This window comes from Ammospiza caudacuta, chromosome Z, assembly GCF_027887145.1.
Source record: "Ammospiza caudacuta isolate bAmmCau1 chromosome Z, bAmmCau1.pri, whole genome shotgun sequence".
NCBI lineage: Eukaryota > Metazoa > Chordata > Aves > Passeriformes > Passerellidae > Ammospiza > Ammospiza caudacuta.
This window is the reverse complement of record NC_080632.1, coordinates 79,606,316-79,627,976: the sequence shown is the minus strand read 5'-3', so window position 1 is coordinate 79,627,976 and position 21,661 is coordinate 79,606,316. Positions and strand designations below refer to the sequence as shown.

General features: G+C 52.5%; 2 protein-coding genes across 3 annotated transcripts; one reads left to right on the top strand and one right to left on the bottom strand.

Annotated features, from left to right (window-relative positions):
* Positions 1 to 2,169: 2,169 nt before the first annotated feature.
* On the top strand, positions 2,170 to 4,275 carry LOC131571481 (myogenesis-regulating glycosidase-like). The gene has a single exon (XM_058824219.1). It carries the CDS (start codon positions 2,185 to 2,187, stop codon positions 4,273 to 4,275), a length of 2,091 nt encoding a protein of 696 aa, XP_058680202.1. The 5' UTR covers positions 2,170 to 2,184.
* A 3,929-nt stretch (positions 4,276 to 8,204) lies between these two features.
* LOC131570999 (myogenesis-regulating glycosidase-like) lies at positions 8,205 to 20,963 on the bottom strand. 2 transcript variants are annotated; one of them, XM_058823487.1, is made up of 2 exons: positions 20,900 to 20,963; positions 8,205 to 14,002 (listed from the first exon to the last, which is right to left on the bottom strand). In XM_058823487.1, the coding sequence occupies exon 2, from the start codon at positions 13,875 to 13,877 to the stop codon at positions 11,841 to 11,843; it is 2,037 nt and encodes a 678-aa protein (XP_058679470.1). In that variant the 5' UTR covers positions 13,878 to 14,002; positions 20,900 to 20,963; the 3' UTR covers positions 8,205 to 11,840. The 2 variants fall into 2 exon arrangements, with proteins under 2 accessions (XP_058679470.1, XP_058679469.1); XM_058823486.1 differs by lacking the exon at positions 20,900 to 20,963 and adding an exon at positions 18,298 to 18,456.
* Between the last annotated feature and the right edge of the window lie 698 nt (positions 20,964 to 21,661).

Below are 21,661 nucleotides of genomic sequence, written 5' to 3'. Positions count from 1 at the left end.
CAGGAGTTCCAACTTGCTTGTATTTGATTTTTCTGCCCCGATCTTCTGCTCCTGGGGAAATCAAGGGATTTAAATCAACTCACTGGGAGTCAAATCACTGCATAGAAAGCTGGCAAACTTCCCTCACATCCTTTATTCTTGGACAGATTTTTGAGTCATGATGTCCACGTGTTTTGAGGTTTTTAATGTGTTGCTTAATATAAAAAAAAAGAAAAAAAGAATGAGACAAAAGAAAAAAAGACAGAAGAAAAAAGACAGAAGAAAAAAGACAGAAGAAAAAAGAAAGAAGAAAAAACAATTTCCATTTCTTATTTTTTCACCCTGGAAAATGGTGCAACTTGTCATAAAGGGAAGTCCTGTCCCCAGGCTGCTGGGCCAGTGAAAGGAGGAAGGAAGAAGAGGAAGAAAGCTCCTCCATCAGCAACTGAGGACTGACCCAGCACACAATAACACCTTCAAAGTGAAAATGTTGTTTTGCAAAAACACGAGGGTTTCGCTGGAAACCACCCTGGCCGGAGCTGCAGAGCCGTGTCAGGAGCCAGGCCAGCGCTGGGAGGCTGCCAGCCCTGAGCACTTTGGAGCTGGCAGAGTGCCCTGAGCATGTGTAATCCAACCTGCTCCCCAAAACCACCCTGTCCTGGATCACCATCTCTTTGGGGCAGCAATAACCTTCCTTTTCTTACCCTCCTTACCCTCCTGACCCGGCCAGGGCTTGCCTGAGAACACTTTTATCCACTCCAGCTCTTTTTCTCAGCTAAGTCTCTCTCATCCCGAGAACGCTCTTCAAAAACTAACCAGGCAGTTAATTTGGGTGGTTTGGGATCTGCTGTGATCAATCCAAAGTGTGTTGACCTCTGGCATTTTTAATGGCTCCCTGGGTGGCTTATCATCTCTGTATATTTAGACACCGATGTCATAGTGACACGGGTAAATACACCCAGCCATTTATTGCTGGGCACAGATCAGATGAGCAAGCTGGCTCCTTTTCCCTCTCTCCATATAGGCTGCTCCTGCAAATTTTCATCCTGTCAGATCACACAGATCCCAGGAAGGGGCCAGGGGAGCCACAAATCTGGTTGCACAGAATGCACTGCCTCAAGCCTGCAGTCTCAGTTTCTCCCGCCTCTGTTTTTGTTGGCAATAGATACTCAACTTTGCTGCATTAGCTGGCTTGGTGATGCTTGATGCAGCTGGAACACGTCACCTTCTGTGCATTTCTCAGCAAAATAAGGTTTTGATGTAGTCCTGGTCTTGCAACAACTTCAATTTAGTACACCTATCCTCATACTGTGTACCAAAACATCTTCCAGTTCCACTGTAGTACAGCATCTTGCCTGGCATAAGCCCAGCAGCTACCGAGTTGTAATAAATTAGGAGAACTGAATGATAATAAAAAAACAGAGACAGAGATGTAGTGGAAGATTCCCTTTTTCCCCTGCAAGGGCCAGAGGGGCTTTCCTGGGGCTTTGGAATAGGTAGCAGGGCAGGCAGTTGAAGGGAAAGAAAAACACATCCCCACACCGCCACATCCCCATGCAGTTCAGAGAAGGAGCAAAGTGCAGGGAGATAAAACATCTTTTGCCAGCTGCATCCCTGGGAGTCTGGTGGGGAGCAGCAGGTGGGGGATGGAAAATTCAGCGCAGCATTTCTCTGCCTGTGTTTAATGCAGGGAGGTTGTGGGCAGGAGAGGAAATCCAGCAGGGCTCATTAATGTAAACACAGATCAGCCTGTGATGTCCAGCTTGTATGCTCAGGCACCAGCCCCTTGCCCTGGCCCCTCCAGGCTCTAGTCTGACTTTCATCCCTTCATCCTTGCTCTGTGGGACAGAGCGAGGTTGCAGCCAAGAGAGGGTCATAGGAATCCTGGCACAGACATGCTCCAAAAAACCTCAACACAGCTGCCAGTGAGCAGGCTGCCACTGCAGAGCAAAGTGAGCCAGAGACAGAGGGCAGGGAGGCTGCAGACAGAGCAGAGGAGCTGCGGCCCTCAGCAAGGTTTAATTGGGCTTTTTGGTGTTTATGACTCTCTGTTTTATGAAAAACCATTGCAGGTGTGAGCAGCCAAGCTTTGGAAAGGACATTGAGAATAGCTTTATGCAACATCTTGGATTTTCTCTTCACCAGCTGGAGTAAAAGGATTCAGCAACAAAGTTGCTAACCAAGTGTTGAGGCTGCAAAGGGATAATGGACACTCGGATTACCCACCGCTTGGGAAAATATGGAAACTTTCCAAAGGAGGGTGCCAAAGAATGGCACTTGACTGACAATTTAACACCAGTGAAGCCTTCCAAGGAGCTGAGGCCCATGCTGGGCGCCATCCTGCTGGGCCTCATGCTGTTCATCGCTGCGGTGGTGGCCTGGTGCTACTACACGGTGTCCCTGCGGAAGGCGGAGCGGCTCAAGACGGAGCTGATGGACCTGCGGGCGGACGGCTTCGTCATCCGCAACCAGCACGGCGAGGTGGTGTTCCGGCTGGCCTTCCACTCGGGCAGCCTGGACCTGGAGTCGTGCTCCAAGGAGGGCGAGATCCTGAGCTGCTCGCGCTCCAGCCGGGGCCCGCTCAACTTCTTCATCCAGACGGTGAAGCCCAAGGACACGGTGATGTGCTACCGCGTGCGCTGGGAGGAGCTGGCGGCCGGCCCGGCCGTGGAACACACCATGTTCTGGGAGGACGCCCACTGGTACGGGGGCTCGGAGATGAGCATCCAGCACTGGCCCATCCGCCTGGCCGGCTACCAGGAGCCCGTGCCCTACGTCACCAGCGACGTCTACTCCTTCCGCGACAGCTTTGGCGGCATCCTCGAGCGCTACTGGCTCTCCTCCAAGGCGGCGGCCATCAAGATCAACGACTCCGTGCCCTTCCACCTGGGCTTCAACGCCACCGAGCGCGCCCTCTTCTTCCAGGCCCGCTACAAGGACTCGCCCTACAAGCCCCCGCCGGGCCAGCAGCCCTTCCCCGAGCTCAGCTACCGCGTCTGCGTGGGCTCCGACATCACCTCCATCCACAAGTACATGGTGCGCAGGTACTTTAACAAGCCCTCCAAGATCCCTGCTGAGAACGCCTTCCGCTACCCCATATGGTCCACATGGGCCCTCTACAAAAAAGAAATAAACCAGGATAAAGTTCTAAATTTTGCAAGAGACGTAAAGAAGTACCATTTTAACTGCAGCCACATAGAGATTGATGACATGTACACCCAGGCCTATGGAGACTTTGACTTCGACCCCGTCAAGTTCCCCAATGTAACAGAGATGTTTGCAAAGCTGAGGGAAGATGGCTTTAAGGTCACTCTGTGGATTCATCCATTTACACACGTAGATTCACCCAATTATGAAGTGGGGATTGAGCGTCAGCTGTTCATCAAGGAGCCCTCGGGGCGGCTGCCGGCCATGGTGGAATGGTGGAACGGCATTGGGGCCATCCTGGACTTCACCAACCCAGCAGCGCGTGACTGGTTCCAGAGCCACCTGCGCCAGCTGCGGCACAAGTACGGCATCTCGTCCTTCAAGTTTGACGCGGGCGAGACCAGCTACCTGCCCAAGCAGTTCAGCACCTTCCGCCCGCTGTCGGACCCCAGCATCTGGTCCCGGCGCTACACGGAGATGGCCATCCCCTTCTATGAGCTGGCCGAGGTGCGCGTGGGCTACCAGTCACAGAACATCTCCTGCTTCTTCCGCATCATTGACCGTGACTCTGTCTGGGGCTACGAGCTGGGCCTCAAGTCCCTCATTCCCACTGTCCTCACCATCAGCATGCTGGGCTACCCCTTTGTACTGCCAGATATGATTGGAGGAAACTTCCTCCCCAACAAGACGGAGGGGGCAGTGGAGATCCCCAACCGGGAGCTGTACGTGCGCTGGCTGGAGCTGTCGGCCTTCATGCCCTCCATGCAGTTCTCCATCCCGCCGTGGCTCTACGACAAGGAGGTGGTGGAGATCGCCCAGAAGTTCACGCAGCTCCACGAGTCCCTGGTGGCCCCGCTGCTGCTGGAGCTGGCGGGGGAGGTCACTGACACAGGCGACCCCATCATCCGCCCCATCTGGTGGATCTCGCCCCGCGACGAGGCCACTCACCGCATCGACTCCCAGTTCCTCATCGGGGACACCCTGATGGTGGCTCCTGTGCTGGAGATGGGCAAGCAGGAGCGCGATGTCTACCTGCCAGCGGGCAAGTGGCGCAGCTACAAGGGGGAGCTCTTTGAGAAGACCCCGGTGCTGCTCACCGACTATCCCGTTGACCTGGACGAAGTTGCCTATTTCCTCTGGGTTTCCTAACAGGCTCCTCTTCAGCTGTGAAATTGGTGATTAGTTTACTAGTGGCTTTAATAACATGGGAATTTTCCTAATTTCTAATGCAGCAATATTTCAGAGTGCAATTTGAAGGAAACACTGAGACCTCTGTTCTGTGTGACAATTCTACAATAATTTATTAAAATGTATTGGATGGGTGTCTTTGTTACTGCATTGTGACAAGTGTAATGGACAGAAACACAGTCTCTGCTCATAATCTTTTCCCACCAAGAACTGCCTGCCGTGCACGCCTCCTCTGTCTAAAGGCAATTACATGGTCTCCTTTGTTACCCAGTTTCACAGGTGATCCCCTGGGACATTGAAAATTTCATGTGCTTAGTGAAAGAGGCAGCTGCAGCAAAGTACATTTTTTTTTACAGAAAGCACTCTGAGGTTGTCCTGAAGAGGAAGGCACTCAGTTTGCAGCCTGCTTATCAGATGGGGGCTAATGCAGGAGTTAGGAGTTTGCATTTCCCATGGCCCGAGCTATCTGAGCAGCAAGGAAGCTACAGCACTTGCTAGTGCTGTGGCAGCTGTTTTCCCCCTTTTATGAATTACTGAGAACCATGTCCATGGTCTGTGTTCAGGTAAGCCTACAAAATGTGGTGATATCTCATGGCAGTCAAGATTAAATCCTACTACCAAGTCATGCAGAAGTTTATACATAGTCGGCTCCATGTGTGTTTTAAGACCATGTTTAGGACAAAGGTGTAATCTGTCAGGTGCCAGGAGAGAATGTGGCCTCCTCAGAAAGTTCAGACAATTAACAAACCAGCCTGAGTACCAGGCTGCCTCAATTTCCCCACTGAGGATGTTTTCCCATCCTGTGTTAATGGAGATCCCTGTCCATGACAGGTGGATCCTTCTGTATCCTTCTGCCCATCACAGTGGTGACCTCTCCAGAATGAAGGTGTCCCAGCAGCTCCTGAAGGCTTGGGGTAACCAGGCTAGCTGTGAAACACTTTCCATTCTTGGTCCAATGTTTCCTGCTGTTTTTAAGCAACAAGAAATTTTAGGTTGACACGACTAAGAAGTTTAAGAGAGTTCAAGGGTCTCTGGGCTGCAATGTTCCTTCCCAAAATGAGAGACAGATCACTTTGCTGGCTCCAGCACACTTCCAATGGGCACCTGGGAGGTGAAGCTGTGTGAGACCCCAGAGCAAGAGAAAGCTTTGTTTTTTAGGGGTTTGCCCCAGGGCTGCTCCATACAAAATTAAACAAAATGGTCTGGATAACATTGTACTCAGTTGAGAGCTTGTTTGGTGCCCAGAGGAAGCAGATCCAAAACTGACTAAAACCTGTTATCCATCAGTAGGTCCATTGTTCTATGAGAAACCTACAAGGACACAACAGCAGTGCCAAGTGGGATGAGCCAGAACATCTTTTAGATGCCCCTGAAAGCAGCTGGAATTGCAGTAATGCTATCGCTGGGGTGGCAGTGGAGAGGGAAAACCAGCCTTGATGTAGGGATGTGAAAGGGAAAGCAATGTTCAGTCTGGCAGTTGAGCTCAGGGTTAACAGGACACCACTGAATCCTTACCACGGGCTTTCTCCCAGGTAGTTTCCAATGTGGCATCTCCCCCAAGTCTGAGAAAGTGTTTCTACATTTGCGGCCACAAAGCTACAAATAGTTCCCCATATTCATCTTGGGGGAACCAGAGGGCCCCAGGGCAGCCCAGCAAAATTCCTCTGGATGTTGTTGTTCCTGCACTAAAAAAAACTTTTCTGCAAAGCTCATGCCCACAGTGCTGAGAGAGGAGAGAGCCAGACTCCATCACCCTCATATAGTACCTCTGCCCCTGTGATCCATGTGCTCGGCATGCACACAGCTCTGCCACCCACCTGCACCCCAGACTGATGGGGAGAAAAACAAACACCAAGACTTCCTTCAAACCCTGGGGGTGATATGGGATGTCTGGTCCCATGGCTGCAAAAATGTCCCCCCCATCCCCTTCCAATCTCTCCCTCAGTGCTTTCCTTGCTGCCCAGCTGAGCCACAGGAAGCCACAGGGGACAGGAGGCATCCTGTGAGCAGGTGGCACCACAGCCACCTCTCCACGCCCCTGCCACATAGGGGATGTGTGCTGTTGGAGGGACATCTTGTTTGCCTTGCTAAGCTTCAGTCCTGGTTGATTTTTTACACTCCCAGTGCTGTGCACGTGCTCTTTGCTGGAGGTGCTGGTGACATGAGACTCTCCTACAGAACCTGGCTCACCACAGGCTGCCTGTTTTTTGGCAGGGGAAGTTTACTGCCCCCCTTTGATGACTGCTGAGCTGAAAAACACCCAGCCCTACAGGCAAAACAAAAAACCCAAACAAATAAAAATCTGTTTTTCTCTACTTGGCCTCTGGGGTTTTGTGTCAGCACAAACCATCTTCATGGCTCTCCTGGCACAAGGGACCTTCAGGCTGGCAGCTCCTGCCTGGATTGAGGAGGCTGTGCTTTTTCCTGAGGCTACCAGCCTGGCCATGTGCCCAAAGGAGCTCTGCTGCCGTCAGTTTGTCTTTTCACCACAGTCACCCCCAGCCTCGGGCTCTGCCTGCCTGTTGGCTTTTTCTTACTTTTAATCAAAGCTGTGATTTCAGGCAGGCGTGGACACGCTCACAGCTCAGGTCTCCTTGGCCAGCAGCCACTGCTCTGCTATCACCCACAGGCACCTCCTTGAAATCCAGTTTGCAACAAATTGGGCTCCTGCTGTAGCTCCTCTGGGGTTTGGATTTTGCCACTAACACTCCTGCCTGTGCAATGCACAGCTGTGGATGTGTCTTCAAGCACGGCCATGTAGCTGAGACCCAGCACAGAGCTGACCCCACTCACTGCCCCCATGCCCATGGTGAGCCTCAGACACGCAGTCTACATACAGCACCAGGTTTTGTGAGGATGTAAATCAAACTCAAACCCAAAGCTCCAATTCTAGGAGGACCTCTGTATCACTGAGGATCTCCTGCAAGGCTGTGAGGGCTCTAAGTTGTCAGCTTGCCTGAAGGTCTTCAGCAGTGCCAGCTTCATCCCCCATGTGGTCATCAGCCAAGTGTATGGATGGCACTTACACCCAAGGAAGAAGTCAATGGAAAAGCATTGGGAAAATGTCTTTTATTGCAAAAGGAGGGAAGTGAAGTCCCTCTCAACCCTCAAGCCATGCTGTATGGGTTGGCCACTGCTAGTGATGCCCAATGGCATAAGGCAGCTATGGTTTATGTGGTAACAATGGAAAGGGAATGAAAAACATTATTTGGGGCAAAGAGGGTGATGTGGGGCAAGGCAGGCTCCTAAATGAGTCTCACATGCTCCATTCCTGGCCTTCCCATAGCCACAAACATCTACTCCATCCACATCCTTGCTGTCAATGCCATCTGGAAAAGGGAACCATGGGGACAGTGGGGACAGTCAGAAGGACCTTCTGGAGAGCCCAAGGGAAGCTGAGAACAGGCTCCTCTTGCTCATCCCCTACATTCTTGAAGTGTGTGTCCTTTGAGAGCAGCATGGACTAGCAAGTCCCCAGACTCAGTGTTGATAAACCTTTTTGGGGGTGAATGTCAGTAGAAATAGGGCCACGACTCTACAGGTGTGTGTGGTCCCCACTCCTTGGGGCTGACACAACACTGGGGTCCACCTGGACACGGCCTTTTCCTGGCCAGCCCTGAGGCACAGCTAGCCTCTGCTGTCAGGACCTAAGGCAGGACAATCCTGAATGCAGTGGGATTCTCTGCCACCACGGCAAACAAGAGTGAAGTTACTGCCAGTTTTTCCTTTTAAAATATACCAAAAAAACTGCAGGCTGCAAGCTTTAAATGAAACAACAATCTCCACCCTGATTTAGTGAAGACCAGGGTAAGAAAAGCCCCAAATCCCCCTGAACCACCAGCCCCACCAACTTGGTACAAATGGACATAGTTAAGCTTCTTTTTGTTTTCCAAAATTTTATCTCAATCAAGGTGATTCATGTTACAGTTCATACCAATTAGCAATTAGAAAAGTGGTTAAAAACAGACCCACCAGCATTACAGTCTGACAGAGGACAGCATGTACAAACACAAGCATCCAGAAAACCTGATTCACAACAGTGCAATCTTCAAAATTCAATCACATAAGCATCATGTGTGAAAAGGCTGAATCCAAGTCCCAGACCTTGTCTGGGGCTTTTTCTTGGCTTCTTGAGACAAGCTAAACCCAGCTTTGGCCTGTGACCCATGGCATAAAATCAGAGAAATATCCCTAGCAGCAGTTCTCAAGGTATCCATGCAGAGCTTCTGGTCTGCAAGGTCTGAGAGATCCTCAAGTCCTGCAGTGCTACAGCATAGTGTTAGAAGTAGTGGTTTTGGTAAAAAGTTGGATGGAAAGGCCATCTAGAAGCCTGTGAGACAGCTTAAGGCAGCACTGCTGAGGCTGTCTCCAACATCAGCTCATAGTCCTCTCAGCAGCTTTACCTTTCTCCTTGCTGGACCACTGAACAGCCAAGTCCACTTGTGCCCTAATTACAGCATTTAGAAAAATAAGGATTTTCTATAATCTTACCCATTCATTGATATAATTAAATAAAAGAAAATGATAACTTTGTTAATAAAATCATTTCTTTTTCAGGGGAGGGGAAAGAAGACAGTGTGTCTAATGGAGAATTTCCTCCATGACCTTCCTGACAGTGCCTGAAACCACTGCAAGAAGATTGAAGGCACTCATCGGGCTGCACCCATCATTTTAATAGTAGGAGGATACTAACAGGGATGCTGTGTTTCTCTTCACACAGCCTCATTCCTCATGAGTGATGCACATGGTGAGTGGCACAGAACCAGGGGAAGAGAAGACAGTATCTCATGGTCATGCCAGGATCCTTCCCATGAAGTCCTGTGCCAAGAATCCCAATTCTGCACTGGCAGCTGAGCTGTGTAACATCTCCTCCACCTAACTGACACCTTAAGTTTTAGCTTTCATATTTTCCAGATTCTGTACTGCATTAGTGTATAACTCTGAACGTCATATAAAGTGTTAGCAAGTTCTCATCACAGTTTGGTCAGACAAAACAATCCTTTTCCAGCCTGAGAACCAAGGACACCATTGCAGATTCAGGCCCACAAAGTATAAACAGAGAACTGAGGAGAGCAAACTGGGAGGATGGGACTTCACAACCTAAAGCTGTAATGGGACAATTAACTCCAATATGGAAATGGATCAAAACTTATAAAAGTGTAAAAACTCGTGACCTGTTGTTCTTGGCTGGAGCCACGGCCAGGCCCTTTGTGTATCCAAAGTGTATCCTTTGAAGGCCTTTCTAATAAATAGCTATTCCTTTAATATTGTCTAGCCTCTGTTCTAGGTAGCCTCTTAAGGCATCATAATGACTCCCATGCCAAGGCATGACAAGTATTTATTTAATGAGCAAAGGTTGAAAGGGAAGAGCTGGAGCCCCTCAAAGCTTGGTCTTCATGCATTTCTAGGGCTGCAGAAGCTCCCTCCACACTTGGCCCATCTTAAAGGCTTTGGCCAGACTGATCTCCTCACCTTCAACATCACCCTGCAAGCAAGGGCCAAGTCCTGCCAGTGCCCTGATGAGTGACACTGAGGCTCCAGGATTAATTCCTTGCCAGAGGGTGTCTGTAACTTGTAACATCACCATTATCTGCACTTGTGGCAGAGAGGAAACGTGAGTCCTTCAAAATTAAAAGCCTGAGAAACAAACAGGCTTCAGGAAACGCTTGTGCTCCAGCTGGCCAGGGACCTGTAAGGCTCCCCTACATCTCACTTTGGGATTAAATTATACAGAGCAGATTCAGGTCTTACGGGAGTCCATGAAACCAGACTTCCTCACTTCCTAATTACAAAAGCACTTCAGATTTTGCCCCTAACACTGAAATTTCTCCTCCTGCACCCCATCACAACCCTCAAGCTTAATGCATCTCCTTTTCTGCCTCCTGGAAAGCTCTGTGGCTGGAGATGGGCTTTAAGAAAGATCCTCATGACACCCAACCCTACCCAAAACATGCACCATCTCCCTGCATGGCTGACTCGTGCCAGATCCATGCCCAGCCCAGACACAATTCCAGCAGAAGCCCCACAGATGCTGAGCTGTCCCTGGCTGGCAGTAGCCTGGGCAAGGTGCCCAACCCTTCCCAGCTGTCACAATTCAATTCTACCAAAGCTCATTAAAAATTCAGGGGTTGACACATGTTCCAGCTGGGACAGAGCTGGGAATTCTTGCCGTCAGGAAGACTTCAATCCTGTTGGCCCTGCCTCGGGTCTCTGTAAATGCATTTTCCCATACAAAACCAAATGGGAAATCTGCCAAAGAGGCAGCTGCTGGGGACTTGGGGTGCATGATCACTCCACATGCCCTCCGGGAGCCTCTGACAGCAATCCCACCCCCAGCAACACAACATTGCTAGAGAAAGCTCCCCAGGACTCTCCCAGGGAGAGAGCAGGGCTGACTCAGGAAAACCCTCAACAAAATCATCACCTCTAACGGTGACCTGAGATGGGTATTAGCTTAACTTCGCGTTAGATGAGAACATTTCCGTGGGTGCAGCGAGAACAGGCGCTGGCACAGAGCCATCAGTTAGCAGAGATGGTGGTTTCCACCCACAGGCTATCGGCAAACGGCGCTGCCAGCCCAGGGCACGTGCCGCTCGCGGGAACCCGCTGTGCCCACGCAGTGTCTGGGGACAGCTTTGCTCCAGGCAGCCCTTCTGCCAGCAACAAACCTCATCTGTCCCTAGAAACCAAAAAGGATTGGAATCAGCAGGATAATCATGTAACCAAGTGGGGCCATAAGGGCTTTAAAAAATGGGACATGCTGGTAGAGGCGGTGCTGCTCCAGGAAAGGCAATGTTGATGCCCCAGGCAAAACACACAGGCAAGAGCCTTGTAGAGGAAGTCAAATGGGTGAGCAGGTGGGATGCAGCTGTCCCAGCGGGAAATAAGCGACCCATTCAGTTAAAACACATGGACATCACTTGAGTGACCTGGCCTGCCTGGTACCCTGGAAAGCAGGAGCATGGGGCAACTGTTAGTCCAGTGCCATGCCAGGCAAAAAGGGGGAAAAATAGGTGTGATATATATATATTTATATATATGTAACTCTATATTGCTTTATGCTCTTAAAAATATCCATTTGAATATATTTGCCATATTAAAAAACTTACAGCAGGCCGTGCTGTAGCAATCCTCCCACAGCACACACCCCCATACCCAGTGCCCTGTGCTCCCACAAGACTAGGAATGCTCCTCACTGGCACTAAGCAACTTCCTATTCTTGAAATCCTTGAGAACTGAAAAGGTAATGGGTTTACCACGTGTCTGCAGACAGACTGACAACTCCTTTCTGACCTATACAGATAAATTGCTGCCTACTATAATCCAATCAGAGCCTACAACCAGACCCAAATTAAAAAAATTAAGATCAATCCCCAAATAAAAAAAAAAATTATCCCCAAGAACAGTGAAGTCGATTAAGTTCCCTTCCTCCACCCCAGTCTCAAATGAAATGTGCAATTAGAGTTATTATTTGTTAGAAAGTCCTAGGTAAGGCATGGTTATTCCAAAGCTGACTAAGAAGCCTGTTAGGAAACCCAGAGGAAATAGGCAACTTCGTCCAGGTCAACGGGATAGTCGGTGAGCAGCACCGGGGTCTTCTCAAAGAGCTCCCCCTTGTAGCTGCGCCACTTGCCCGCTGGCAGGTAGACATCGCGCTCCTGCTTGCCCATCTCCAGCACAGGAGCCACCATCAGGGTGTCCCCGATGAGGAACTGGGAGTCGATGCGGTGAGTGGCCTCGTCGCGGGGCGAGATCCACCAGATGGGGCGGATGATGGGGTCGCCTGTGTCAGTGACCTCCCCCGCCAGCTCCAGCAGCAGCGGGGCCACCAGGGACTCGTGGAGCTGCGTGAACTTCTGGGCGATCTCCACCACCTCCTTGTCGTAGAGCCACGGCGGGATGGAGAACTGCATGGAGGGCATGAAGGCCGACAGCTCCAGCCAGCGCACGTACAGCTCCCGGTTGGGGATCTCCACTGCCCCACTGGTTTTATTGGGGAAGAAATTGCCTCCTATCATGTCAGCAGATATGAAGGGGTAGCCCAGCATGCTGATGGTGAGGACAGTGGGAATGAGGGACTTGAGGCCCAGCTCGTAGCCCCAGACAGAGTCACGGTCAATGATGCGGAAGAAGCAGGAGATGTTCTGTGACTGGTAGCCCACGCGCACCTCGGCCAGCTCGTAGAAGGGGATGGCCATCTCCGTGTAGCGCCGGGACCAGATGCTGGGGTCCGACAGCGGGCGGAAGGTGCTGAACTGCTTGGGCAGGTAGCTGGTCTCGCCCGCGTCAAACTTGAAGGACGAGATGCCGTACTTGTGCCGCAGCTGGCGCAGGTGGCTCTGGAACCAGTCACGCGCTGCTGGGTTGGTGAAGTCCAGGATGGCCCCAATGCCGTTCCACCATTCCACCATGGCCGGCAGCCGCCCCGAGGGCTCCTTGATGAACAGCTGACGCTCAATCCCCACACCAAAATTGGAGGAATTGTAGTTTATGAAAGGGTGAGTCCACAGAGTGACCTTAAAGCCATCTTCCCTCAGCTTTGCAAACATCTCTGTTACATTGGGGAACTTGACGGGGTCGAAGTCAAAGTCTCCATAGGCCTGGGTGTACATGTCATCAATCTCTATGTGGCTGCAGTTAAAATGGTATTTCTTGATCTTTTCAGCAAACCGCAATAGTTTATCCTGGTCGATATCATTCTTGTAAAGAGCCCACGTGGACCATATGGGGTAGCGGAAGGCGTTCTCAGCAGGGATCTTGGAGGGCTTGTTAAAGTACCTGCGCACCATGTACTTGTGGATGGAGGTGATGTCGGAGCCCACGCAGACGCGGTAGCTGAGCTCGGGGAAGGGCTGCTGGCCCGGCGGGGGCTTGTAGGGCGAGTCCTTGTAGCGGGCCTGGAAGAAGAGGGCGCGCTCGGTGGCGTTGAAGCCCAGGTGGAAGGGCACGGAGTCGTTGATCTTGATGGCCGCCGCCTTGGAGGAGAGCCAGTAGCGCTCGAGGATGCCGCCAAAGCTGTCGCGGAAGGAGTAGACGTCGCTGGTGACGTAGGGCACGGGCTCCTGGTAGCCGGCCAGGCGGATGGGCCAGTGCTGGATGCTCATCTCCGAGCCCCCGTACCAGTGGGCGTCCTCCCAGAACATGGTGTGTTCCACGGCCGGGCCGGCCGCCAGCTCCTCCCAGCGCACGCGGTAGCACATCACCGTGTCCTTGGGCTTCACCGTCTGGATGAAGAAGTTGAGCGGGCCCCGGCTGGAGCGCGAGCAGCTCAGGATCTCGCCCTCCTTGGAGCACGACTCCAGGTCCAGGCTGCCCGAGTGGAAGGCCAGCCGGAACACCACCTCGCCGTGCTGGTTGCGGATGACGAAGCCGTCCGCCCGCAGGTCCATCAGCTCCGTCTTGAGCCGCTCCGCCTTCCGCAGGGACACCGTGTAGTAGCACCAGGCCACCACCGCAGCGATGAACAGCATGAGGCCCAGCAGGATGGCGCCCAGCATGGGCCTCAGCTCCTTGGAAGGCTTCTGCTTCACCGGCGTGAAGTTCTCTGGCAGGAAGGTGTACATGGTGCTGCTCTTTCCCTAGAGCTCTCTCCAGCGGAGTGGGAAGGAAGCACGCCTGGGGTTGTCAGGAGAAGACACCGGATTGCTAGGAGAGCTGCCACCTCCACCGTGTCCCAGAACACCCATCTCTGAAAAAGGAGAGGATATAATTAGTCTGAGAGAACCTCTAAATCAAGGGACAGCGTGTCATGCACTTGCTCCCCCTGGCCTCCTGTGCCCATCTGTGACTTGCCAGGAGCTGTGTTCCAAGTACCAGACATCATCTCCACTTTCTCCGGGCAAGACAACACATGCAGAGAACAGCCTGAGCCCAACACGGGGAACAACCCTAGGGTAACAAGGACCCATCATTCCCATATTTAATGGCTTTTTGTTTTTGGGAACACCTTCAGTGAGTCAGGAGTGGAGACTGAGTGGCAGTAGGAGGCTGAACAGGAGCCAGATCAGCCCACTGAGAGTGTCTTTAAGAGAAATGGATAACTGAGAGCTACAAAAGACATCACGTAATGAATTCCATGCAGCCAATCCTAATTTTAATCATATTGCCTCCCTGGCAGACTTAATTCATCTGCAGCAACATCCCTTTCTTGTCCCAAGCATGTCCCCACTGCTTCACTTGGGTGATGCTTTGCACTGAAAGTGAGTAAATCCCTGCTTCTCCACAGCTCACAGAGAGCCAAATGGGGTTAGGGTACAAGTGGCTCACGTCTGGTTTTGGGGGGCATTTAGGGGATGCAGTAAATAGCACAGAATGCCTGGTTCCTATCATGTGCTCAGAGCTTTACAGCAGTTCTGGGTGGAAAAGAACTTCCAGCTTTTCTGGAAGGAAAGCTAACCTTGTAGGAAGTGAGCAGGGGGCCCAAAGGGCCGTCCCTCCATCCAGCAAGGCTCCAGGAGGGCACTCTGGAGTGTTTCAGCTCCAGCCCACTCCCCCTGCCTGGCCCCCGGGAAGTGGGCTGTGCCAAGGGCCTAATGGCTTTTCCTTGGCCAGGGCCTGGCTGGGCTCCGCCAAGCATAACGCCGGGATCCAGGGGGGAAAAGTAAAGTAAGGACATGGGAGAGCGAGAAACAAACACAGCTGCAGGAGGAGCAGGGGAGGGAGAGGAGCTGCAAAGCTGCAGAGCAGCTGCCTGGTATCTGCCTGGTGCCAGCAAACACAGCCACCTCCTCCCCAAGCTATGGGGCTGTAAAGCTGCAGGCTGTGGGCAAAACAGAGGGAAAAAACACTCTTTTTGGGCACAAATGAAACCAGTTGCAGAGATTCCCTCTAATAAGGTTGTTTTTTTCCTTAACAAAAAGGAAGAAAAATATCCAAAATGAATTACATAACCCTCTCCCTGCCACAGGCATGGCAATCCAGAGCAAGTGGATCCTGCGCCTCAACAGATCTTTCTCCCCAAGAAAGGAAAAGTAAAGCAGAAAGAGGTCCTGAATGCCACCTAAGCTTTATTGCTCCACTACAGGGATGGCCATATATAAAACCATGGCAGTATCTGTGCACAGGCTAGACAACACATTCTGTGTTTATATCCATCTTGAAGCACATATTGGACAAGACCTTACAGTTGGGGGAACTTTTTGTGTGGCCAGATGGGTCATTCTAACCTTCCCCGGGGAGCCAGTAACTTTCTAGACAGCCAGTTGCTTTAAATGGGATTATAGAGGCATTAGGAAGTGATTAGCCTGAACAGGCGATAGGTTTAGTTAAACAACTTGTCCCACAGCCAACTCCCACAGAGCCCTCTCTTGCCAGCAGGGAGCTCAGTCACGGGACGGGGACAGCTCCAGCCACTCCAACTGTGTCACCCAGCTGGATCCTGCCTCCCAGCAGGGCAACAGGGCTCTCACCCACACAGTATTTGTGATGCAAGGCCAGCTGAGCCCAGCCAAAATTGGGCAACAAAGGCAGGGAGGAGGTGACGGTGGAATGAGGCTGCGTTTGGGATAAACCTTCATCCCTGCCTCAACTCTTCCTTGGCTTTAAGGTGAAGCGGAAGGACCTTGGCCAAAACTGGCAAAGCTGAGTGAAGCCACAAAGCAGGAGGATGCTTCTGGAAATACAGACAGGTAGGCTGAGCCCAAACAAGCCCTCACCCTCAACACTGGCAGGTTTGGGGACGCCAGAGAGAGAGAGAGAGATGAAAACAAATAGCTGTGACTCTGGAGGCACGCCTGTGTCTCACTCGTGCCTTATCATGAGACTGCAAAGCTCAAGGTGGGAAAAAATAAAATGCACCCTCCACCAAGCAGGACTTGCAAATTATTTTGGAAAATAATTTTTTTTTAAGTTTTCACATCTTCTTTACAAAAAAATAGGGTAAAATAGTGCTTTCTTTGCCAATTCTCATTCAAGGTTTTAAGCCCAAGAAATATCTGATGCTGCTGCTGTGACTCCATCTAAAACTGACAGCAGCTCTGAGGGCTTCAAGGAGTTTCTGGATTTTTATCTCCCTTTCAGGAAGCTGGTTTATTATTTATGAACTTCTTGGAAGCTGCTCTATTTTTGGCTGTTACTTTCTTTCCATCCCCCCCACCATGGACTGGAGCTCATGGCACACATGAGGGAGCCATCACTGCCACTGTCAGTAGAGAAAAAGTGTTTTTTAAGAAAGGTTTTGCAGCCTCTTGAGTCCCTTGGACAATGACCTGCCTCAGAGGGATGTGCAAGCTGGATGATTGAGGTGGTGGATTTAATCCTGCCCTGACTGCTGTGGCTGGGCCAGGGTGAAACCCTGTGGCTGCTGATGGACACTGCCCACTTGGACACCATTTCAACAAAGATGCTGAGAATGGTGTTTGCAGGCATCACCCAGCACAGTGATGGGCAAAGGAGGTCTCCAAAAACAATCTTGGTCTCTACCCTGTATTTTTTGCCTTGTTAGTAGAGTCTCCCATTCTCCAGTGGGAGATTTGGCTCTGTCCCAGGGGAGAGCTAAGTCTCCCAGGATCCCTGGAGACGCCTTCTGCCTCTCACTCACAAGCTGCAGCCCGCAGAGGTGCCTGCTCATGCACTGCCTGTTTCAACTTTTTTTTTTTTTGTGTAATGCTAACTTGTTATTTTGCTCCAAGATGACATTGTGGCAACCTTTAACTCCTCAAAAAAAAAACAAACAAAAAAAAGAAAACGAGAAGGGAGAGTGTCAAAGTCAAACAGCATGTTTGCAGCTTGCTGCGCCGGAGCTGACCCAAAACAAAGCTTTTTCTCTGTGTTCTGTGGAAGCAGTGAGTCGCCTTGCCTCAACTCGAGATGAAAGCAAAACATCTGAGCAGGACACACTTTATGGAGTAAAAATAAAAATCCATTTTTTGACCGCTTCTATTTTTACCAACACCACTGCTAACCGCAGGCTGCGAGACCCACAGCACCACTAACCCCAGCCACTTTGCAATTAGGACATTCATTTAAAGAGGGTCAATAACATACAACTGGTCTCTATTGCCCTGGCAGGGTCAGGTCTGAACCATGCTGGGGGCCAAGCTCCTGCTTGGGACACACACCCACTTCCCACGCTGGGATGTCAGGAAACCCTCCCTCTTCCACTGCAAGGTGCTGCCGCCTCCTCCCCAAACATCTTGGCAAGAGTCAAGCTCAGGAAATAGTACAGAAACACTGCAGATTTTACCAGGAGGCATCTCCAACCCCACACAAGTGCAGGGAATGAGGACAGCAAGTTAAGGGAGAAACGCCTTCTCTGCAAGAAAAGCTGTGGGAGCAAAAAGAGCCTCCACGTGCCCAGTCTGGAACTGCCTGCAGGGAACCTGCCCTGACAAAGGGACTTTGCACGCCCGACACAGGGGACAAACAAGCCCGTCCTGGGGTTTTAATTTCCCTTGGAGGGCTCTGCAGCAGAGCACTAGAGTTCTCTGGAGGGCTTTTTGGAGTCAAATAGGGTGAAATCACTGCTCCTCCTGCTTGGTGCTAATGGGAGCAGGTGGGACAAGTGGGGGCACCTTGGTGACAACACTGGCACAGGGCACAGGGCTGCTCCTCACACACCCCGATTCCACATGGATCAGAGGCACTGATTCCCCCCTAATCCTGTGGATTCCCCCAAATACTAAGCTGTATCACTCTGGGGTCTGGGTTTATCCCTGCAGTACCCAGGCCATCTCGGGGGGCACGTGTGTGGCACAGACACCTAGCCCCTGAGCCAGGGCAGCAGCTCTGCCTTTGCAGGGACAGCCAGGAGAACACGGTGCCCCAGAGGACCCCTCACCTTCACCGTCCTTGCTGTGGCCAGAGCAGGGATGGACACACTGCCCGGCCTGAGGGGTTCCTGCACATGGGGGGACTCCCTGCGCCTCCTGCAAAGTGACAGATCCTTGCTGTCAGGGCTGCTGCAAATTCCCCCCTTGACTCAGCTGCTGGAGGCCCATGCAGGAGGCACCTCATCCCTCCGGGGCACGGCGCCCCAGCGCTTACCTGGCCATGGCTTCCTGGGGATCCCTGCCTGCGCGTGGCTCCACCACAGATGTCTTTTTAAGCCCGTAAGAGAGGAGCAGCGCTACCTCTCCGCGGCCCCGGCAGCTCCATCCTCTCCGTGGCTCGGGGCGCTCCGGGGCTCGGAGCCGGCGCTCCGGGTGCCCGCGGGCAGGAGGAGGGAGGGGACCGGCGCGTCACCGCCACCGCCGTGTTTGCTCAGCTCCGTGACGGATGCGTGAGCAGCCAGCCCTCGGCCGGGCGTGCCAAGAGGAGCAGGAGGGGCGGCCGCACACGGGCGCTGCTCCCACCCGCTCCGGCTGCCGGAGAGCCGCGATGCGGGCTGGCATCTCACCTCCCCGCCAGGTGAGCGGGAAGGGCCGGCACAGGAGCGTCCCCTCCCTGCACTCACAGGAGCGCACCAGTCAAAAATCAAAACGGAAAAAAATAACCCCAAAAACCCCAATCCAATAGAGGGTTTGGGGTGTTTTTTTTTTTTCTCCCCCAGATCTTGAGATTTTAAGCAGAGTCATGATCCGGAGGAGAGTAATGAGGCTGACTTGTGTGAAAAGAAACAAGCTGCCCCACTGCTGCTGGCTGGTTTGTAAGATAGGATTAAACAGCACTGGGCACTCGGAGGATAAACCCCAAATCCAAGGTGGCCATGTGAATAAAGAGCTCATCTGCAAAGTGCAGACAGGCTGCCAGCACCTCGCTCTGTCTGCAAGAGGAGTTGAAGCTGTGGCATCAGCCCTGCCCAGCCTTTAATACACTCACCTTTATTACAGGAATCGTGACTTTGCAGCCCAGTTTTGTCCTTTAAAGTTTTCAGTGTCAAGTGATGCTCCTAACCCATTTAGTCACCTCATCCAGTGTTCAACCATGAATACAAAGCAGCCACTGGGATCCAATTCTGGTAGCAGACAACTTAATATTTAACACCCCTGACAATTTCCCTTTACAAAATCCTCTTTCTTTGTTCTTCACCCCGTGCTAATTACCAAGATGAAGTTTAAGAGGCTGGGTTTTCACTTTAACCCTGCACACAGCTCATGGTGATTTTGTCTCATGACTAAATCATGACCAGAGGCTTTTGCTTTTCCCTGCCTGGAGGCACATCAGGGAGCCTGAATTTATCTGAGCCACAAAGAATTTGTGGAGACTTTAAAACAAAATGAGTCCTTCTGGTCCACTTGTATCAAAGCACATTGGGCATGAGAGAGAGAAAGCTCCAGGGCTCTCCCTTTAAGAATATGTCCCTGTCCATCTTTGAGAAGTCCCACAGACTCTGGGGGAGCTGGAGGGAGGGAGCCTGGCTCTGAAATTGTGGTCTATGGAGTAACCCTGTGTCCAGCAATCGGCTCCTCAGCACCTGCAGGGCCATCAGATCTTGTGCCCAACAGTGGCAAAAGCAGAACACCAAATACTGGTGCTATTAGCTTATTTTATTTGCCACTTTTGCCGTATAAGATACACTGCCACAAAGATTTTGGTGTCTTTGACACTGTCTGATGCCCCCAGCCCATCTCTGGTTGGTACCAGACGTGTGCCATCGACCACCTCATCACTCCAACAGCCTCTCCCTGAAGTGGGTGTCAATCTCACTGCTCATCTCTCTCCTCCAACCCCACAAGTGGAACCTAGTGCCCCATTTGGTCACACAGATTCTTTCTTCAAAGAGCTGACTCAGCCCTTTGGGAGTGCTCAGCGTTTCGGATGCTGATGCAGGCTGAAACCTGAGCCCACCCAACATCCAATTGCTACAACACGATATGGGGGAGAAATGGAAACCTAAGTACATCTCTCTGGCACAGCCCTGCTGATTTTCCAGCCATCGAGCCACCATCACGCTCCAGGCACTGGCAGCTCCGGAGAGCTGTGGATGGCTCACGATGCTGGTCCTGGAATTTGCATCCGTATCCAACAGTTGGTGACACTGGACAACCTTGGCCCAAACACAGTCACCAATCCCTTTAAGTGCTCTCTTGCAGCTTTTCCATGGCCAGATCCAACCAGGCAGACACAACCCCACAAGCGCCACTCTCCACTGGGCTGTAGGTGTCTGCTGCGCCAGGCATTTGCCCCTTGGACATCAAGAGTATCCCAAGGTGGTAAGGCAGGAAAGGAGAAGCAGCATTTCTGCTTTTTGACAGCTTTGGCTGCTCCTTGCCATGGCCAGTGACAAGAGGAGCTGTCCCCAAACCCACTCCAAACCCAACCCAGCACAGAGCACAATGAGCTGCCTATAAACATCTGCAAAGTTTTCACTGCCAACATCTTATCAAACGACAGAAGTTGAAGCTACACTTTGTTAGAGGTGCCGGGGACGCGTCTCCCAGCTCCGCTCATCCTCTCCGGGCGGCCAGGCTCGCACCCATCACGGAGCCCGCACGGTCCCGGCACGGCGGAATGCGCAGGGCTCGCTCCCCGGGCTCCGGGCAAAGCTCAGCACCCTCACCCCGCTCTCCGCGGCCCTTCCCGAGGCACCGCCGATGCCGCAGCCCGGGGTCTGCGCTCGGGGCACCCCTCGCCCGCCTCCGCCCGCACCCCCCGGGCCGGGCTGGCGCCCCCGCCCCGAGCGCAGCCCCGGGCGCCGCTCACTCACCGGCACCGCCGGGCCATGGCCGGGTCTGCCGGCCCGGGGGCTCCGGGCTCGGGGCTGAGCGCGGTTCCGGGGTTGGGCGCTGCCCGCCCCGCCCCGGCTCCCGCCCCGGACCGGCCCCCGGGCCGGCGCTCCCCGATGGGAGATGTAGTTCGGCCCGGGGTTGGGGCTGGACCTGCTGGGGATGTGCGGGGCTGCGAGGGAATGGGGGTGCCCCCGGGGCTGGGGGGGATCGAGGTTTGGCGCTGGCAGGGCTGTGCCGGGATCCTTTTGGGCCGGGATGGGCTTTTCATGAGACGCTTTGGGACTGGGATGTGCTTTTCATGGAATGATTTGGGGCCGGGCCAGGTTTTTCAATGGGATGCTTTTAGGCCGGGGCATGCTTTTCACGGGATGGTTTAGTCCGGGATGGGGTTTCAGGGGGTTTCCCTGCTCCCAGGAGGATTGGGGCACTGCTTGGCGTGGGCACAGCACGGCAGGCTGCCACCCTGGAGTGGGGGTCCCCAGAGAGCTCTGTGCTGAAGGATCCCCCCACTGCGAGGACCACAGTGCCGAGGATTTATGATCAGCAGCACACATGGAGGGGCAGGGTGGCGTTGCCCCTGGCACGGTGCTCTCAGATTGTAGTCAGACAAGGGCATTTCACGCTCTCCTTAATTTTGTGCTGCTTTCAAAGTACCCCTCCTTATTTAGCCTGTGTCAGTGCTCAGCATCCCAGATGGATGGCAGCTCTTCCTGGACAACTTGCCAAAAGCAAGCACGTCC